This window comes from Cervus canadensis, chromosome 8 (assembly GCF_019320065.1).
Source record: "Cervus canadensis isolate Bull #8, Minnesota chromosome 8, ASM1932006v1, whole genome shotgun sequence".
In the NCBI taxonomy this organism is placed as follows: domain Eukaryota; kingdom Metazoa; phylum Chordata; class Mammalia; order Artiodactyla; family Cervidae; genus Cervus; species Cervus canadensis.
In genome coordinates, this window is record NC_057393.1 from 83,040,183 (window position 1) to 83,057,797 (window position 17,615).

General features: G+C 34.6%; 1 protein-coding gene across 1 annotated transcript in view; it reads right to left on the reverse strand.

Moving 5' to 3' along the window:
- Positions 1–17,615, reverse strand: part of RYR2 (ryanodine receptor 2) — a 595,071-nt gene that overhangs the window by 152,709 nt on the left and 424,747 nt on the right. The window contains exons 64-66 of the mRNA XM_043477303.1: positions 7,358–7,418; positions 5,076–5,314; positions 3,489–3,570 (exon numbers count right to left, since the gene is read on the reverse strand). Coding sequence (XP_043333238.1) covers positions 3,489–3,570; positions 5,076–5,314; positions 7,358–7,418 — 382 coding nt within the window. The remainder of the gene's footprint in view (positions 1–3,488; positions 3,571–5,075; positions 5,315–7,357; positions 7,419–17,615) is intronic.

Below are 17,615 nucleotides of genomic sequence, written 5' to 3' on the forward strand. Positions count from 1 at the left end.
AAAGTTCAATTTAAACTTTTAATAACATTGCATTACTAAAAATAAGCCATCAAGAAATTACAAAGAGCACAGGCTTTTATTCATACAGATCCAAGTCCTGATCTTACTCCTAATGCTGTGTCACTCACTGTAGGAAAATTACTTATACTTTTCAAGTTTTTCTTTCCTTACCTAAAATTGAGGACAGAATGGCAAAATATCTGGTACACGATATAGGTTCAATAAATGTTTTAAAATCATGAGACAGACTTTAAGAATTTAATAGCCTAAAATGTTTCGTGTATGACCCCAAGGTAGGTAATCTATTTCCTGACATCTGATTCAAAGCATGAAAGCGGTAGTCGTTCAGTTGTGTCTGACTCTGCAATCCCACGGACTGTAGTCCACCAGGCTCCTATGTCCATGGGATTCTCCATGCAAGAATACTGGAGTGGGTTGCCGTTCCCTTCTCCAGGGATCTTCCCAACCCAGGGACTGAAGACTGGTCTCCCGCATTGAAGGCAGATTTTTTTACCATCTGAGCCACCAGGATATTGGGCTAGTCCTTTTATTTCATTAATAATTCTTCTGAATTATTTAATGATTCACTTTAAAATACCAATTCAAATAGTAATTCTCAGATTAATTTTGATCATTTGTGTTGTTTTCTGGAAATAGCAATGTTTCTTTTAAATGACTTGTATAAAAATAACTACATTTTTTAGTATAGCATCATTTTTTCAAAATACCTTTTATTCACCTTCAAATTTTTATTTTTATATTCTCCCAAAATCACTTTACAATTGTGAAGTTAACTGAATAAAATGCACATGTATCTTTTTTTAGACTCTAAGAGAATGATCCAGATTTTTATCAACAAAAATATCCAGGCAAGAATAGCAAAAAACAATAACAGTAACTGTGAGGTATAAGAGAATTTTGACTACCAGATATTAAAATAAATTACAAAATACTAATAAGTTAGGCTAAATGGTACTGCTCTTATCATTCAAAAAATCAAATAATAGAACAGAATTCTAGAAATATCTATTCTAGAACACATTCTAGAAATATAACCTATCACATTTAGTGTATGATTGAATTTATTTTAAATCAGTGAATAAAAGAAACATTTAATAAATCATTATGTTAGACACAGTGGATGATTTAAAAATTGAATTTAAATTCTACATAACACCAAACAGAAACATGAAATTCAGATGCATTTCTAGTAAATTCTCTTCTTAGCCCTGAGAGAATCATTTCAGAAGAGGGCAACAGAGGATTAGATGGTTAGACACCATCACCAACTCAATGGACATGAATTTGAACAAACTCCGGGAGATAGTGAAGGACAGAGAAGCCTGGTGTGCTGCAGTCCATGGGGTCGCAATGAGTTAGACACAACTTAGCAACTGAAGAACAACAAACGATTTCAGACATTCTCTGCCTTCCTCAGGCTTCTCACGCTTGTTTTTTCAACTATGATTTGGCTAAAGACTCAAATCATACTTCACTGAGACAACAAAAGTTATTAGACACAAACCTAGCCTTACCTTCTACTTGTCTCCCACTGAGTGAGTAAAGAAAGTTTTGAGTCCAAAAAACCATGTTTTAAAAAATACATTCCTGACTACCTCATGTAATTCTCTGTATTGTGTGCTATTCACACACAATAACTTGCCACTCTAACATTTATCAGTTTAGTTGTTCTGTTTTGTCTCTTCCACTTGACATAAACTCTTTGAGAGCAGGGATCTATCTGTTCACTGTTGTATCCCAGAATCTGACATTTAGTAAATATTTAGTGAATGAACAAAAGAATTAAAAAGTAAATCTAGACAAATGAAAACATGAAAAACCTAGGAGATCAAATATTTTAATTTCTAGCTGTTAAGGTATAGTATAAACTTTTTAAAATCATGAAACTAAGAGGAAGACAGACATGACATAATTGGTAGATCTGACTATATAAAAGTTCATAACTCTCATGACATAAAAACTATCTGCACATTATGTTTTATATATAAGCACTATAAAGGTATAAAAATGTGAAAAATCATAAAAACAAGGAGAAATAACAGACAAGAGGTTAATAATAAATAGGAAGGTTATTACTAATGAGTAAGACAACAAACTAATAGAAAAATGGACAAAAAATGAGAAAAGGTAATTTATCAAACAAATAAAAATGGCAAAGTAAACATAACAAAGTACCCATATCGAGTAATCAGAGAAATGCATCTGAAAATAAAAATGATACCCCATTTTAACTATTAAATTTATAAATAGTAAAAAAGAATAATCAGAAATGAGAAACATGTGAGGAAGTAAGAATCCTCTTGCAAACTTTATAGTATAAATTGAATCAGTTTTTTAAAAGATAGCAAAATGTGTATCATAAACCATTAATATATGCATACTTTTTAACCCAGATCTCCAAATTCTGATAAAAAGAAAATACACACAGAAAACTGGGGACACTGATTCAGCATTATTTACGATAATGAAAAAGAGAAAAAGGGCTACATGTCAAAAATGAAGGAATGTTTTGATATATTATGACACTTCCTTAAGATAAAATATATTTTAGAGCCACATAAAATTATTTTTAAAAAGACTGACTTAAAATGCAGATAAAACTTCCAAAATATTTAGAAAAAATCAATTATTTTTTTTCCATTGATCTAGTTTCCTATATCTTGGTAACTGCAACTTTACCATTTTAAAAAAGTTTTAATATTTGGTAGACCACATGCATACACATTTATTCTTTTATTTTTCTCTCTCAAAATTGTATGGGCTAGTCTCATGCATTTATTCTTCCTAATGAACTTCTGAATTATTTTTTCAAGTTCAGTAAAAAAGCAAATATCTACTTGAAATTGTATTATAATTAAGATTAATTTGAGAATAATTTACATCTATTCAATGTTCCTCTCTCAGAATATTGTTTGATTTATTTACTTCATTTATTGGTCTTTTATTAGCATGTCTTTTTATTTATTTTAACTGTTAAAAAAAGCCTTCTTTTTCGTCTCTCTTCCATAGAAATTTTTTAATGAAGTTACCAGTGATCCCTTTTTTTCAGTTCAGTGGGGACAGCTTATCTTACTTGATCTGTCCACATCCTCCGACCCTGCAAATCCTCCCCTCTTGAACTTAAGAACTTATGAAAAAATTAAACTGCTTTAATAACTACCCATATTTAATCTTTTATAAGATTCATTAATGCTGTAAAGTTTAAACTTTATATTAAATATGGTCTTTACCATTATTGCTTTACATTTTTCATTCATAAATTGGCATTTGTTATATCAGTAAACATCATATCAATCAAATTTAGCATTTAGCTTAAAGATTGGCTAATTCTTCCCAAGGAATTCAACATATCAATCTGGTTGTTTAGTTTATAACTAAGGAAAAAGTTATAAAGTGAAATCCTTGAAGTGAATAATTATAACATCTAAAAAAACTATTAGTAAGACGTTAAGCTCTTAAAATCTTACCTTTCCACATAAATACTCTTGCTGGTTCCCAAAGCATACAAGCTAGTCAGAATTCTATAACATGACACCTGTACATCTTCCACTAAGGAAAAAGAGAATTTCATTTAAAATACTTGTTATCAATACACTGGCCTGAGAAAGTTTAGGCTAAAAACAAAATTCTATATCAAAGACATACTAATACTGTAATATTTGACAAAATATAAGAACATATAAAATTATATTCAAATTCATAATTATATTTTAAAATACAAAATTTTTAAATTATATTTAAATTAAATTTAAAACTTTTTTCTCAAATAAAACTCTTTTCTTGAAGGAGCTGAAAGCATTCTAAAGAGTCATGCTCTGATTATACAGACAGAATATTATCAGGAACAATTTATCATTTTTCTTTAGGCATAAGAATAAGGATTTCTTCAAGAATAAAACTAAGCACAAGAATATCTGGGAGGACAGGTCCATTTTGACTCCTGTTTCAAAGGTATATAAAGACAGTATCTTTTATTTTAACTCTCAAATGAACAAGAATGAGAATGCTGGAGAATGGGCTGTATCATTTATTTCTGAAACAACCTGGAATTCAAAGCATAAGAAAGTTACTCGTGTAGTTTCTAAAGCTAGAAAATAAAACTTCTAAGATGATCTCCGATTCAATAAACATGCTCAACAGGCAAAGAAATATAAGAACCTTGGATTTCTAACGCCAACTCTGTTACCACTTTCTGGAGGACACACCGTATGAATGAAGAAATCATTCTTCTCTCCCATACTTGTTTCTATGTCAATATGGGACGGGAAGTAATGTTCCCACTGGTTCAAGTAGTGTCAATATTTTGAAACTAGTCTCTGTGTCATTCTCTGATTACCACCATGGTTTTTACAGAACTTTACTTTACCTGGGAGACCTACACCATTTGAGAGTCTGAGTGGGTGGGTCTGTGGGCAAGACCCACTTGACTGCTAGATAACAGGCTTTTATCTTCTTTCATGTTCATATAGGCAGAAGGGAAGAAGCCTGGGTCATGTGGTTCTCTTTCCACTCAAGCTTGGGCATTCTGTGGATATTTTTTAATAACTACAGAATTCCAGACAAAAACAGCAGATGAACTCCCCTATGAAAACAGACCGAAATCTATAAACCACAGACATTGGAGCCACCCTAGTAGATCAGTTATTTAGACACAGACTTTGTCTCAGCAGTCTTCACATTTTGGTAGGATAGCTTGCAGAAACAATTTGCATCAACTCAGAAATAATTTGAAAACACTTAATGCTGCATGTCCTATAGTGAAACTGCATTAGAAACTTTCCATGGAAAGAGACAACATAGAAAGAGTATAATTTGGAACTTGCATGTCAACAGTGTGGGAGTGACTATCTATAACCACTACCTTACTGGTCCCTCCTGTGAATTCACGATCAATCTCTATAATAATGGTTTTGAAACTCAAATGTCAACCTAAAGTGTTCTGCCAAAAAAAAAAAAAATTTACTGTAGGCAGTGTTTGAGTAATCTCTATGACGTGGCTGTTACAAGTTCTGATTGTACTATTTAGATAATGAAACTCTAATAGATTTACATACATATTAGATCTTCTCCGAATTGATGCTGGCCAATATGCTCAAATAATGATGACAGCATTGGCAAGAGTGCCACCGTGGTATAATTGATAATCTGAGTAACACCTTTGGGCTGGTTTCGGGTGTGGGTGAACTGGCCCTGCTTAAGATTCTCCATTGTCTTCTCCAGATCCTCTGCGGCATTGTCCAGGAAAGCTCTGAGTGCACTTTTAACACTCTCCAGGCCAGTCTTCATCACAGTCCTAGGGAGGAAAGAAGGGTAGGAGCACATGAAATACAAATAAAACATGCTTGTAAATCATGTTTATTTGTTCATGACGATATTCAGTCAACTTAATTTTTTTAATCCACTTTTAATTTTCCATTTATTTTTATTAGTTGGAGGCTAATTACTTTACAATATTGTAGTGGTTTTTGTCATACATTGACATGAATCAGCCATGGATTTACATGTGTTCCCCATCCCGATCCCCCCTCCCACCTCCGTCTCCACCCGATTCCTCTGGGTCTTCCCAGTGCACCAGGCCCAAGCACTTGTCTCATGCATCCAACCTGGGCTGGTGATCTGTTTCACCCTAGATAATATACATGTTTCGATGCTGTTCTCTCGAAACATCCCACCCTCGCCTTCTCCCACAGAGTCCCAAAGTCTGTTCTGTACATCTGTGTCTCTTTTTCTGTTTTGCATATAGGATTATCGTTACCATCTTTCTAAATTCCATATATATGTGTTAGTATACTGTATTGGTCTTTATCTTTCTGGCTTACTTCACTCTGTATAATGGGCTCCAGTTTCATCCATCTCATTAGAACTGATTCAAATGAATTCTTTTTAATTTTAATCCACTTTCAAGTAATTTTTTTTCCTATATACTTGAAGTTATAGTAATATCACTCCATAAATGCATAACCTTTCCTAAATGCCTTTAGAGTCAACTTAATTAGGATCTTGAAGCAAAGAGTAGTTCTTTTTTGTTTTTTAACATCTTTCCTACTCTCCCCACCCTCCCTGTGGTCGCACAAATGAGGAACCTTAGTCCCCCAACCAGGGATCAAACCCCAAACCTGCCCTCTATGTTGGGAGCTCCGAGTCAACCTCTGGACTGTCAGAGAAATCCCAAATGGCTTCCAAAGTTCTATTGCTTTATGCTTTAAAACTGTGGTCTCAAATTTTGAGAATACTTATTTCATGACTAACAAAACTTAGGTCCTGAGCCAGTTTAGTTCATCTCAAATCCAACAAAACTAGACTGTTTTGTGAGGCAATGGGTGTGAAAGAAACATTTAATGCCAGTTAAACCAAGTTACCAACTGATACAGACTTTTTTTTTTTTTTACTTTTAACGGTAAAAAATCATTTTTTTCTAAATAAGTCTCTGAAGACTGAACTCTGTATCAAAGTGACACGCTAAAAGCCGCTATTTTGTGTAGAAAATCAAGGTGCATAATTGTATCTTCTTCCTTCATTTATTATAATAAACATTTCAAAATTTTAAACATTAAAATGAATAATTCAAGGTATCACTGAATATTCTCTGTGGAAGAATTTTAGGAACTTTTGTTTAGATATATCCTGGATAATTAATGAATTAAATGAATGGCTTAAAGGCTGAATCAAGCTAACCAAATTGGTTTTGTATTTGGATTTCTGGTCATGGTGATATGAGGGCAGGGTAGAAAGTGCACGGACTTGGAAATTGGCCTACTTCCACACTTATTATGGAATCTTGAGCTTCACTTTACTCAACTGTAAAATAAGACTAAAACCCTCATGTTTCCTATAAAACTAAATATTATAACAAAATGGAGTACAACTACATGATACAGTCCCAATGCAACTCTCAATTATATACCTAGCCACTACAGAAATTACTTGAAATTTAAACAATCTGTATCTGATTAAATATAAAAATAATATAATGCTCTTGTATTATTGGGCTTTCCTTGTAGCTCAGTTGGTAAAGAATCTGCCTGCAGTGCAGGAGACCTGGGTTCGATACCTGGGTTGGGAAGATCCTCTGGAGAAGGAAATGGCGACCCACTCCAGTATCCTTGCCTGGAAAATCTCATGGACAGAGGAGCCTGGTGGGCTGCAGTCCATGGGGTCACAGAGTCGGGCACGACTGAGCAACTAACACTTATTTACTTGTATTATTAATTTATAAAATATTTTCTTTTTCACCTGAAGTCTTCATTACAATTCCAAAGAAGACACTAGCTTTTTCTTCACATTCCTATACATCATTTTTACACTCATTGACTGAGATAAAAACATATCCATTTACCTTGCATCCAAAGTCTGACCCAAAATATGAAGACAGTTGACAATTGATGTTGCATCATTCCCTAAAGAGGAAACAAATAGCTGTATAAACTGCTCTGAGAATTTCTCAATGTCTTTCTGTTAACAACGCTTGTGTTCCAAAAATTAGTCAAGGCATAACTCAATAAGGATAACTCAATTCAAGGGACTTTTTGATAATCAAGTTTAAAATCATGCAGTTTTTCTGCTTAAAAGTGGTTATGCAAATGTAAGTAGAAAAGCAATAAAGCATGTCTCATCAAATAGCTGACATACTCAAGAAGCATTCAAAGCACTGCACCATCCAAAGAATTTTAACTGGATGCACCAAACATATCCCCCTCCCCACACCAGCTCACGTTATTTGTAAATCATATTGTACGTCAACTTTTTAAGTCAGCTGATATCTTCTGTCAAATGAGGTGAGTTAAATTCTAATAAATTTAATTCCCTTTTAATTACCCCAAGTGTGTCTGCTTTCTTATTGCATTCAACTGCATTACGATGAAATATTTTGCCTGAATTTAACTGCATTCACATGAACTAACATGCCTGAATGTGGTTGGTCTTTGGTGAAAAAGAAGTACCAAACCATCATGTAAGAAAATATCAGAGGCTGAAGAAGTTAAACATTACTTATGAGATATCTGAAATGGGGCAACTCCTCTTGAAAAATAAGATGAAACTCAACCATTTTGATAGGAATATTTCACCACTAAGTACAGAAATATGAATCATATAATACATATATTTTACTTTATGATAAGGATACAATAAAGAAAATATGAATCCAAAGTAACAAAGTGACCACTCACAATATAGTCTGACACTCATCACTTCTTCATTTCATGCTTTCCTATGTGTAATATATACAATAATTTCCTGGTCCTTAGGTTAACAACTCTTATTTAAATGTGAGTTTTTAAAACATTTGCATATACTACATTCTTTATACACAATAGTACCCTAAAATGAATGAATTAAACATACATGGAAATTAATAATCTCCTTAGTATGTGGGTATTCCAGTTTAGTGGTATAACACAAACACAAAAAAATAAATTAGGTATTCATTGCTGAGACTCTTGAGTTCTTTCAGTAAATGTTCCATTAATCTCACGCTTTGAATCTCAGAACTGCCAATAACAATGAAGACAAAATCAGTAGAAAGGCAGAATTTGTCATGCCCCTGCCTATTGACTGGTGGCAGTACTAGGGCTTCTACTATAGTCCTGAGAAGTATTATTCATTTGATCATTCATTCACTCAATAAATACACGATAAATACCAGGTACTCTCAAACTTCCAATAATAAGCTAGAGTATGGTACTTGCATTTTAATGGGGGACACATAATGAACTATGAAGCCCCCAAAAATCAATATGTTACATAATATCCAGAAACAGTAAAAGTATATATAGCAGGGAATGGGGATTAGAGCAACTGCATAGAGTAACAGGGGGACTGGTCATTGGGTCCTCCCCAAGAAGGTGGCATTTGAGCAGAGACTTAAATGAAGTGAAAGGACAAACCATGCACATATCTGGGAGAAGAGTCCAGGTGGTACAAACAGATGTGCAAAGGCTCTGGGGCAGAAAAGGAACCCAGTGATCCTGGCAAGGAAGTCAAGATGGCTGCTGTGGACAAATTCAGGAGAAAGAAGGAGAATATATGGTGGAGACAAGGGAATCAGGTTCTAGCGTGTCACAACCAGAGCAAGCGCTTTGGACTTTTTTTTTTTTTAAGTGCAAAAGGAAGACATTTTGAACAGAATGTGAGCCAATTTATACATTAAGAGGATTAATTCCAGTCTGCCAATCTGGGAGGGCAAGAGTAAAAGTGAGTTAGGAAACCCTCGCAGTAGTCTAGAACCAGCGGATTGAAGATGGTAAATATGGCCTAGGATATTATTGGTGAAGCAATTAAGAATGTATGTTCAGTTTTTGCTTATGTGTTGCATGTTGGTGAGAGGGAAAGGAGACAAGGATAACTCCGCAACTGTTTCGGTGAGCAACTGTCTGAGCAATTAGGTGAATGGTGGTAGGATTCAACGGTGTGCAGAGAGCACGGGGTGGGGGTCAGAGAATGCAAGGGGAGGGGAGGGGTGGGAGCTGGGCATTCTGCTTTCAACAGGTGAAGTGCAATGGGCCTATTCATCTCAGGTTGAGATATGGAATAGGCAACTGATACAAAAATCCAGAGTGCAGAGATGAGATCTAAGTTGGAGCTGTAAATCTGGGTCTTCTAAGCATATAGACACTTCTTTGAATCATGGGGCTGATTGAAATTAGTTAGCATGAACATAAATATAGAAGCAGAAAGGTCCAATAACCTCTAATGTTTGGAAGTAAAAACAATAAGGAGGATGCAGCACAGAAAATGACAGAGGGAAGGCCCAGGAGGGAGAGGGGATACAAAGCGATGCCCATGAATCTCATGCAACCAAAGTCAGCACCAATTCAGAGAGGCTGGCCTCTAACTCTCTTCCTAAAACTCACAGTTATACTGTCCCTTTATACAGACAGATGATCAGTATCTGTACTTTGTAAAGATGAGCCTGGCAATGCCTCTTCCAAAAGGAGGCTCAGGGCATTTGAAACTCCTATTTGTACAAGCTCGTGAGGTGTGATTTTTGTCTGCTCTGTGCCCTGATGGAGCCCAGCACCTAGAATAGCACCTGACATATAGCAGGAGCCCAGTTAGCATCTGCGGGGTGGCAGTGGGATGTGAGTATGAAGAGTAAGAAAGGGCACCAGCAGCTAGACAAGTTCTGCGGGTCAAGTGAACATTTGTACGGTGAATATGAGATTTCTGTGATTATCAAAGCCACAAAACTATAAGCTCAAGCAGGATACACATTTTCGGACACTCCAAATCAGATAGAGTACAACTTTAAATGGAAACAGCCCTCTGTAAAAAAGGTGGGGAAAAGACCCTAAGGAATGAAAGAAAATATTAACTGAACTTTAGTGTTATAATGTACGGACCAAGCAAAAGAATCAATTTCATTGGCATATATAGATGCCTAAACTGATGGTTAAGCATGAAGAGACAAAGCATGTAGAAAGACTTTTACATAAAATAGCAACCTGGATATTGTCTTTCTGAAGGAGATCTTGATCACCATCAGGACTGTCAATCACACTATTAGTAAGAACCAGAAGGGCTAGTTCAGAGCACAGTAAGATGTTAAAATTTTAAGGTGATGACTGTATTTTCATGTACTTAACTGTATGCAATTTCTTAACTGCTCTACGTAGTATAAAAACCAAAAGTCTGATACTTTCAACTCGTGTTTTTTCAAAGTTCAAGCTACTTCCTCTGACTTCAAACATAACTCGCATACTTCTAAACACTTAGGACAACACTTACGGATTACCCATTATCTTTAAGATTGTGTTTGCATGTGTGTGTGTGTGTGTAACATCAAAGATACAAAGGTACAAAATTAAAATTACAGCTCATAGAATCTAATGACAACATACAGCAAGCATAAGGTTTTTAAAAACATTGTTAGCAACTCATAAAATAATACAGCTCCCTAAATAATAGTAATAACAAAGTTAAAGCTGTTAAAAGTCAAAATATCCTTTTTGCATTTTAATCTCAAACTATTTTGTGGTTTTAAATATAAGGTTTCTACAGTTCAGGAGCTTTCAATGGTATCCAAAATTTGATACATGTAACTGCTGCTGTTTTAAAAACTGATATACTGAGAATTCTCAGAATGTTGACTTTCTCCTGGGTAAACAGTCAACAGTTATTCTAATGTTCTAACAGTTATTCTTGTTTACTTTCCTAACATGGCTCCTGATACAATATCTCATTATACTATCTTCTCTGAAGAGATGATTAACCTTAGAAAAATCTTTATTAATAAGATGAAATAAAATTATGCTAAAAGAAAAAAATTCTCTCCAAATTATGAGTAGGTTGAAACTGAAGCATGCTGAAGATTTTATTACTTCTGAAGTCTGTGATATTGAAAAGAATAAAATTACTAAGTCCCTAACTTAGCGAAAAATTTCAGTTAAACTGAGAATATATATTACACATGCTATTCTTTTGCTCAAAGTCAGGAAATCCTCTCAGAGTGACATATTGAAATGAAAGAAGTATCTATCTATCTATCTTCTGATATTATGTTCATGGCCTGGTGCACTGGGAAGACCCAGAGGAACTGGGTGGAGAGGGAGGTGGGAGGGGGGATCGGGATGGGGAATACGTGTAACTCTATGGCTGATTCGTATCAATGTATGACAAAACCCACTGAAATGTTGTGAAGTAATTAGCCTCCAACTAATAAAAAAAATTTAAAAAAAAAAAAAAGAAATGTCTGAGTCTGATATTTACCCTCTATAAGAATTAGGCTATTTTCTATACAGCAAGTTTCCTTCATACATCGAAACTCTTGCTTTTCTCATATATACTGTCCTAAAACTATACAATCTTTCAGTCACAGGAGTCAGACACAACTTAGTGACTAAACCACCATTCATCATTAAGAGGATCCTTAAGGTCTTAATGTGACTGAAAGATTCTATAGTTTTAGGACAGTATGTATGAGAAAAGCAAGAATTTCCTAATGTATAAAGGAAACTTGCTATATATTCAAATAGATAACCAACAATGACCTACTATAGTACAGGGAACTCTGCTTAATATTCTCTAACAACCTAAATGAGAAAATAATTTTAAAAAGAATAGATGTATATGTAACTGAATCACTTTGCTGCAGACATGAAACTAGCACAATATTGTCAACCAATTATATTCCAACAGAAAACAGAACTCTTCTAAAAGTAGCAGATTGTGCTACTTTTAAAATTGAATTTAAACCATTAAATTATTAGCATAATGACATACTTAGTTCTCCCCAGAGGCACTATACTCAGGGATTCTTAGTGCTTCAAATGACTTTCATTTCATTATATGTTATCCTATTAAACAAACACATACACAATCTGAACCTTTTTAGGGACTACAAACACTAACAGTTGTTCCTCAGTATCTGCAGGGGACTCGTCCCAAGACCCTCCCCCAACACCAAAACCCAAGGATGCTTGAGTCCCTTGTATAAAATAGCATAGTATTTGCAAATAACGTACATGCATCCTCCTTTATACATTAAATCATCTCTAGGTTGCTAACAATACAGAATACAATGTAAAAGTTATGCACAAATTTGTTGAGGTATGGTGAATTCAAGTGCTACTTTTTGGAACGTTCTGGAATTATTTTTTTCGAGTATTTTCGATCCCTGATTGGTGGAATTCATGGATGCAGAGCCTGCAGATATGGAGGGATGACTATAATATCTCCTAATATCTCCTGATACAAGAAAACTCTTCATTTAAATACATGAACAGGGTTTGGGGTGGGGGGCTCACAGAGGAATCGACATAAACTTAATCCACTAATTTTTTAATTAGAGAGAGATACCAATGGATAGAATTCACTGCATTACTCTATTTACTATCAAAACTCTTTTAAAAACAATATCAAGATTTCGGCACTAATTTAAATCAGTCATTCTCAGTTAGGGGGAGAAAACAAGTATTTTAACAAAACCTGTTGTTTCATTTAAACATGTGATAATACTTGTCCAATATTTCTTAAGCTAACATTGTATCTGTATTAATGATGTGAAAATGTTGCATTCTAGGGTTATTGAGGTCAACCAGAAGAAATATTGCTGATGAGAAATATGCTGATCATGCTGCAGAATGCTTGCTTTACTCCAGGCATTCCTAGAAACCTGTTTGTCAACAAAGCTGGAAATTCTCCAGTAAAGCTTAGGGCTCTCTGGACTAACTGTCTTGCTAACATGTTAAAAACTCAGCAGAAAACAGGAAAGTAGACAAAGCCTCTAAATGATAACTATTTTTTGCCAGCCTTCTGGAATAGTTACTTGAACTGAATAGATCATTGTTGGTAGAGTTTAATGATCTTGTTGTTTAAGGGTCGTTAGTTATAGTGTTACTTCTTTTTCAATGTAAGTGCTCTAAGTGGAAGGCTTCAAGAATTTTTTTAAAATGTGATTCTCATCAATTGTGAGATAAGTGGAGACTATATTTTTCTTAATCTCAAGTGGAAAAAATGTAAAGTTTGGGCTATTTGTGATTGTAAGAAAATTCCAAACCGATAGCACTTATCTCATTGCTAAAAGCATCTGCTTACTTATCTACTCTTTAGACTGTAGCCTTCTTAAAGGTAAGACCTTGTTGGTTGATTCATTCTGTCATAAGATGTTTATAAAACAGCCACTATGTGCCAGACTTCCTCCTGGGCTCTGAGGATACAAAAGCAAGCCTTCAAAGAGCTGAATGTTGCACCAGAGAGAGAAGTTAATCTAGTAACTCACCAGTGAGAGGAAGGAAAAGTACATAGAGCTAAGAGAATGTTATAATAGTAGAGAGAGTATAATCAGAGAGGTCAGCTATGATCTTCCAGAGAGAAAGCTACTTGTTGAAATCTGAAAGGTGTGAGGGACTGGAGCGGGGCATATATAGGATCCCATTACAGTCAGTAATCACGGATGGTGCAAATGGCCTGGGCAGATATGAAAATGACACTTTCAAGAAGCAGAGAGAAGACCACTTAAGCTGAGGCATCGTGAGGAAGCAAGAATTCTCTGGGAAACAGGGATGGAGGGGTACACGGGGGCAGACTATGAAACACTAACCAGATTAAATGGCCAGATTAAGAATTCTGATCTTAATTCTAGAGAAACGGGAAGCCACTGGCTACACAAGAGTATATTCAGTTTTAAGATCATTTTTTGCTTTGTCTTGTTTTTTGGAGGGGAGGCGAGAGATATGATGGTTTTGAAACTCAGTTCAGAAAGGCAGTTCTGAAAGCAGGGTTAGTATGTTCTGAGAGACATACAGGTGAAAGATACCTGTAGATTGGCTTAGGTTGGGAGTAGTAAAGAGGTAAAAAAATCTTCATTTTTCTATCCTCAAAGCCTAAGAGAATGCTTCACACACAGCAAATATTTACTGAATGAATGCACAAAATGAATGTCATTAAGGCATTTGATTTATTTTCACATGGAAAAAGAAAGCCGTTAAGAACTCCTGTGTCACCATTGCTATTCCTGTGGGGAGTTATGGTTACCAGATTCCACTTCCTCTAAAAATAACTGAAAGCCTTAAATAGGCTATAATAGTAGAAGTTGAGTATTCTCTAATCACCTTAAAATTAGGCAGTTAGACAGTCAGAATTTCCACTTAGCAAAAGTGAGGGAAAATGGAGGCATTAAAAGGAGTATTTTGTTAGTTAACAATGTGTCCCTGAAAATGGCACATGGGGTCCTTATACCGTGTCAACCTGCCTGGGTCTTAGCCAGTCCTAACTGATTTTCCAAAATACAAGAACTTATTTGTTCCAAAATATACCAACTTATAATTACTAGCAAGCATTTCAGAAGTCAAAAGGGAAGACTACATATAAAACTGTTGCTGTTTAGTTGCTAAATTGTGTCCAACTCTTTGTGATCCTATGGACTGCAGCAGGCCAGGCTCCTCTGTCCATGGGATTTCCCAGAGAAGAATACAGGAGTGGATTGCCATTCTCTTCTCCAGGACATCTTCTCTACCCAGGGACTGAAACCATGCCTCCTGCACTGGCAGGTGGATTCTTTACCACTGAGCCAGCTGGGAAGCCCTATATATAAAACAGATGCTATTTTACTTACTATTTTTTCCATAAAGTATTTCACAGGTATACCAGAACTACTGTTATGCTGGGAATATGACTTGTTCCCCTTCTTAAAATCCTACTTTTTTCTAAGATAAAATGAAGTGGTTTTAACACCTGCAAAAGCATATATGAAGCATAAAAGCATGACTCATCTCTTTAATTCTTAGTGTGCTTCAATGTATAGAAAATATTTTAAAGTAGGTAAAAGATAAAGTAAATATAGAAGTCTAAATTTGGGGAATCCTCATTTTATACATCAGAAAAATTTCTGAACTAGAGATGAATTTTTAGAGATATAATTATAATCTGGCAGCCACATTGGAATAAATATTCCATTGCTTATCAAACTCAGCTCCCCATAATTACCACCATCAGGACAAGAGTTTTGTCACCTGTTTTTTTTTTAATGCTTCCTTCTTATCACTAATCGCACCTTCCTGACATGTTTCAGGTTAATGTATTTCTTTCTATATTTTTTTGCTACTTGACACAAGCCCAAGTATTTCTTTGCTAAACTCAACTTTCACTTCTGTCTCACTTCATTCTTAAGTTAGGCCATGAACAATTTTTTGAACTAAATGCAGGAAAAACATTTTGATCATCAGTTGGTGTCTCCCAGAACACAGAAAAACATAATGTAAAGATAGGGTGAAAGAAAAAAATAAGAGATTAATATGTCCATATACAAAAGACCACTGTATATATGCTGTCAGGTCTCTTTTTCTCTAGGAAAATCCACAATGGTATAATTGATACATCAAATGGTCAATACTTGGGACTTCCCAGACAGTTCAGTGGTTAAGACTCCATGCTATCACTGCAGGGGGCACAGGTTGATCCCTGGTTGGGTAACAAAGATCCCGCATGCCCCATGATATGGCCAAAAGATAATAAAAGTTTTTTTTTTAAGTAAATACTTGAATTATACCACTTCTGCTTTGATGTGAAAATGCCTAGATTTTAAAGGCTTCATGGTGCATGTACTTTAAATAGCTAACTGCCCTAGTTTAGTCTGTATATAATTTGATTCATCTAAATATAAGCTGTACAAATAAGACTAAGAATACCTTAGACTTGAAAGTGGTACGATTATAGTTTACAAAGCACTTTAATATCATCATCTGAGATTTTATATATACAATAGATGTCTAAAGTTAGTAGTTATTTTAATCTAGTTTCAAAATGAAAAAAATAAAATAAATAATGCTCAAGAGAAGTTAAGTCCCTTGTCCAGATCATTCAACTGGTTCAGTTACAAAGAGGGGACTTACATACAGGTTTTCTGATCAAAATCCCCTATTTTCTTCAGTACATCATGTTAATGTCTAAAACCAAGCTATAGCTATAATATGTAAAGTTTACAAGTCTAAGACCTAACATGCTAACATGCTGACAAGGCTATATTAGAGTATTGTTGAATAATAAAGACTTCTTGACGTTTGTATCGTTTTACAAGCAAATGCCAAAGCAAATTTGAAAAAATAATGTGACATTAATAAAATGCACATTAAAATAAGCTTTCCGGATAAAGACACACAGTAGTTTTCCAATAAATTCCTGTGAAAAATAAAAATAGTTGTATTTAAAGGCAAAGGGATATAATATATAATGCCTAGATGAAATATTAGAATCACAGATGAAATGAATGTTAAAATCCAGTTCTTCTCCTCTAATTGTTACAAGTTACAGTATGCATTTATCTTCCATTACTGAGCCCTTAATATATTCAAAGGAAAAAAGGAGATTAAACAACAGGCAAAATTAATACATGATAATGAAAGTCTACATTAGTAGACCAATAGATTAGTTTAAATATAGTTCCTTTGCAGAGGGTTATAAGTTGCAAAATGGCACGAGGTAGGCTTCTGGGATGCTGAAAATGTTCTATGCCTTGAAGTGAGAAAATGGGCAAATACATGTAAAATTCCATCAAGCTATGTCATCATGCTGCTCTTAAGATTTGTGTACTTCACTGTATATACGGAATACCTCAAAAAATTTAAAAAGTGAAGTTATAGCAAAATGTAACATTGGAAACTAAGAGGTTAAAATATGTAAGAAGCTAGAGATAAACAACAGAAAGTATTAAGGGGTCCCCACCAGAGGTAGATATAATTAGAAAGTATTCTCTGAAGACAGATGGAGAATTTTTGAATACATAATTATTATGAGAAGGTTAAAGAGTACATGAAAGTTCTGTCTGAATAATTTACATAGAAGTTTTTCTAAGTTGAAGAGAAGTCAAAACAAAAGGTAGTCAACTGGAAATCATTCTGAAAGCAATTTCCCCATTAATTTTGGATAACTGAAACATTAATGCAAAAACCTAGGCAATTTATGGGAACCATATCTTAAGAGTACCCAAACGTTGGATATAATAATATTAGAAACCAAATGCAGCATTAAGTAGTCACATCCAGAAGCTATCATTTCTTTAAAAATGTAAAGAATGTAAAAATTATTTGCATATATATATATACACACACACACACACACATATACATGTGTACATTTATCTATTTCTCAGTTTATCCATT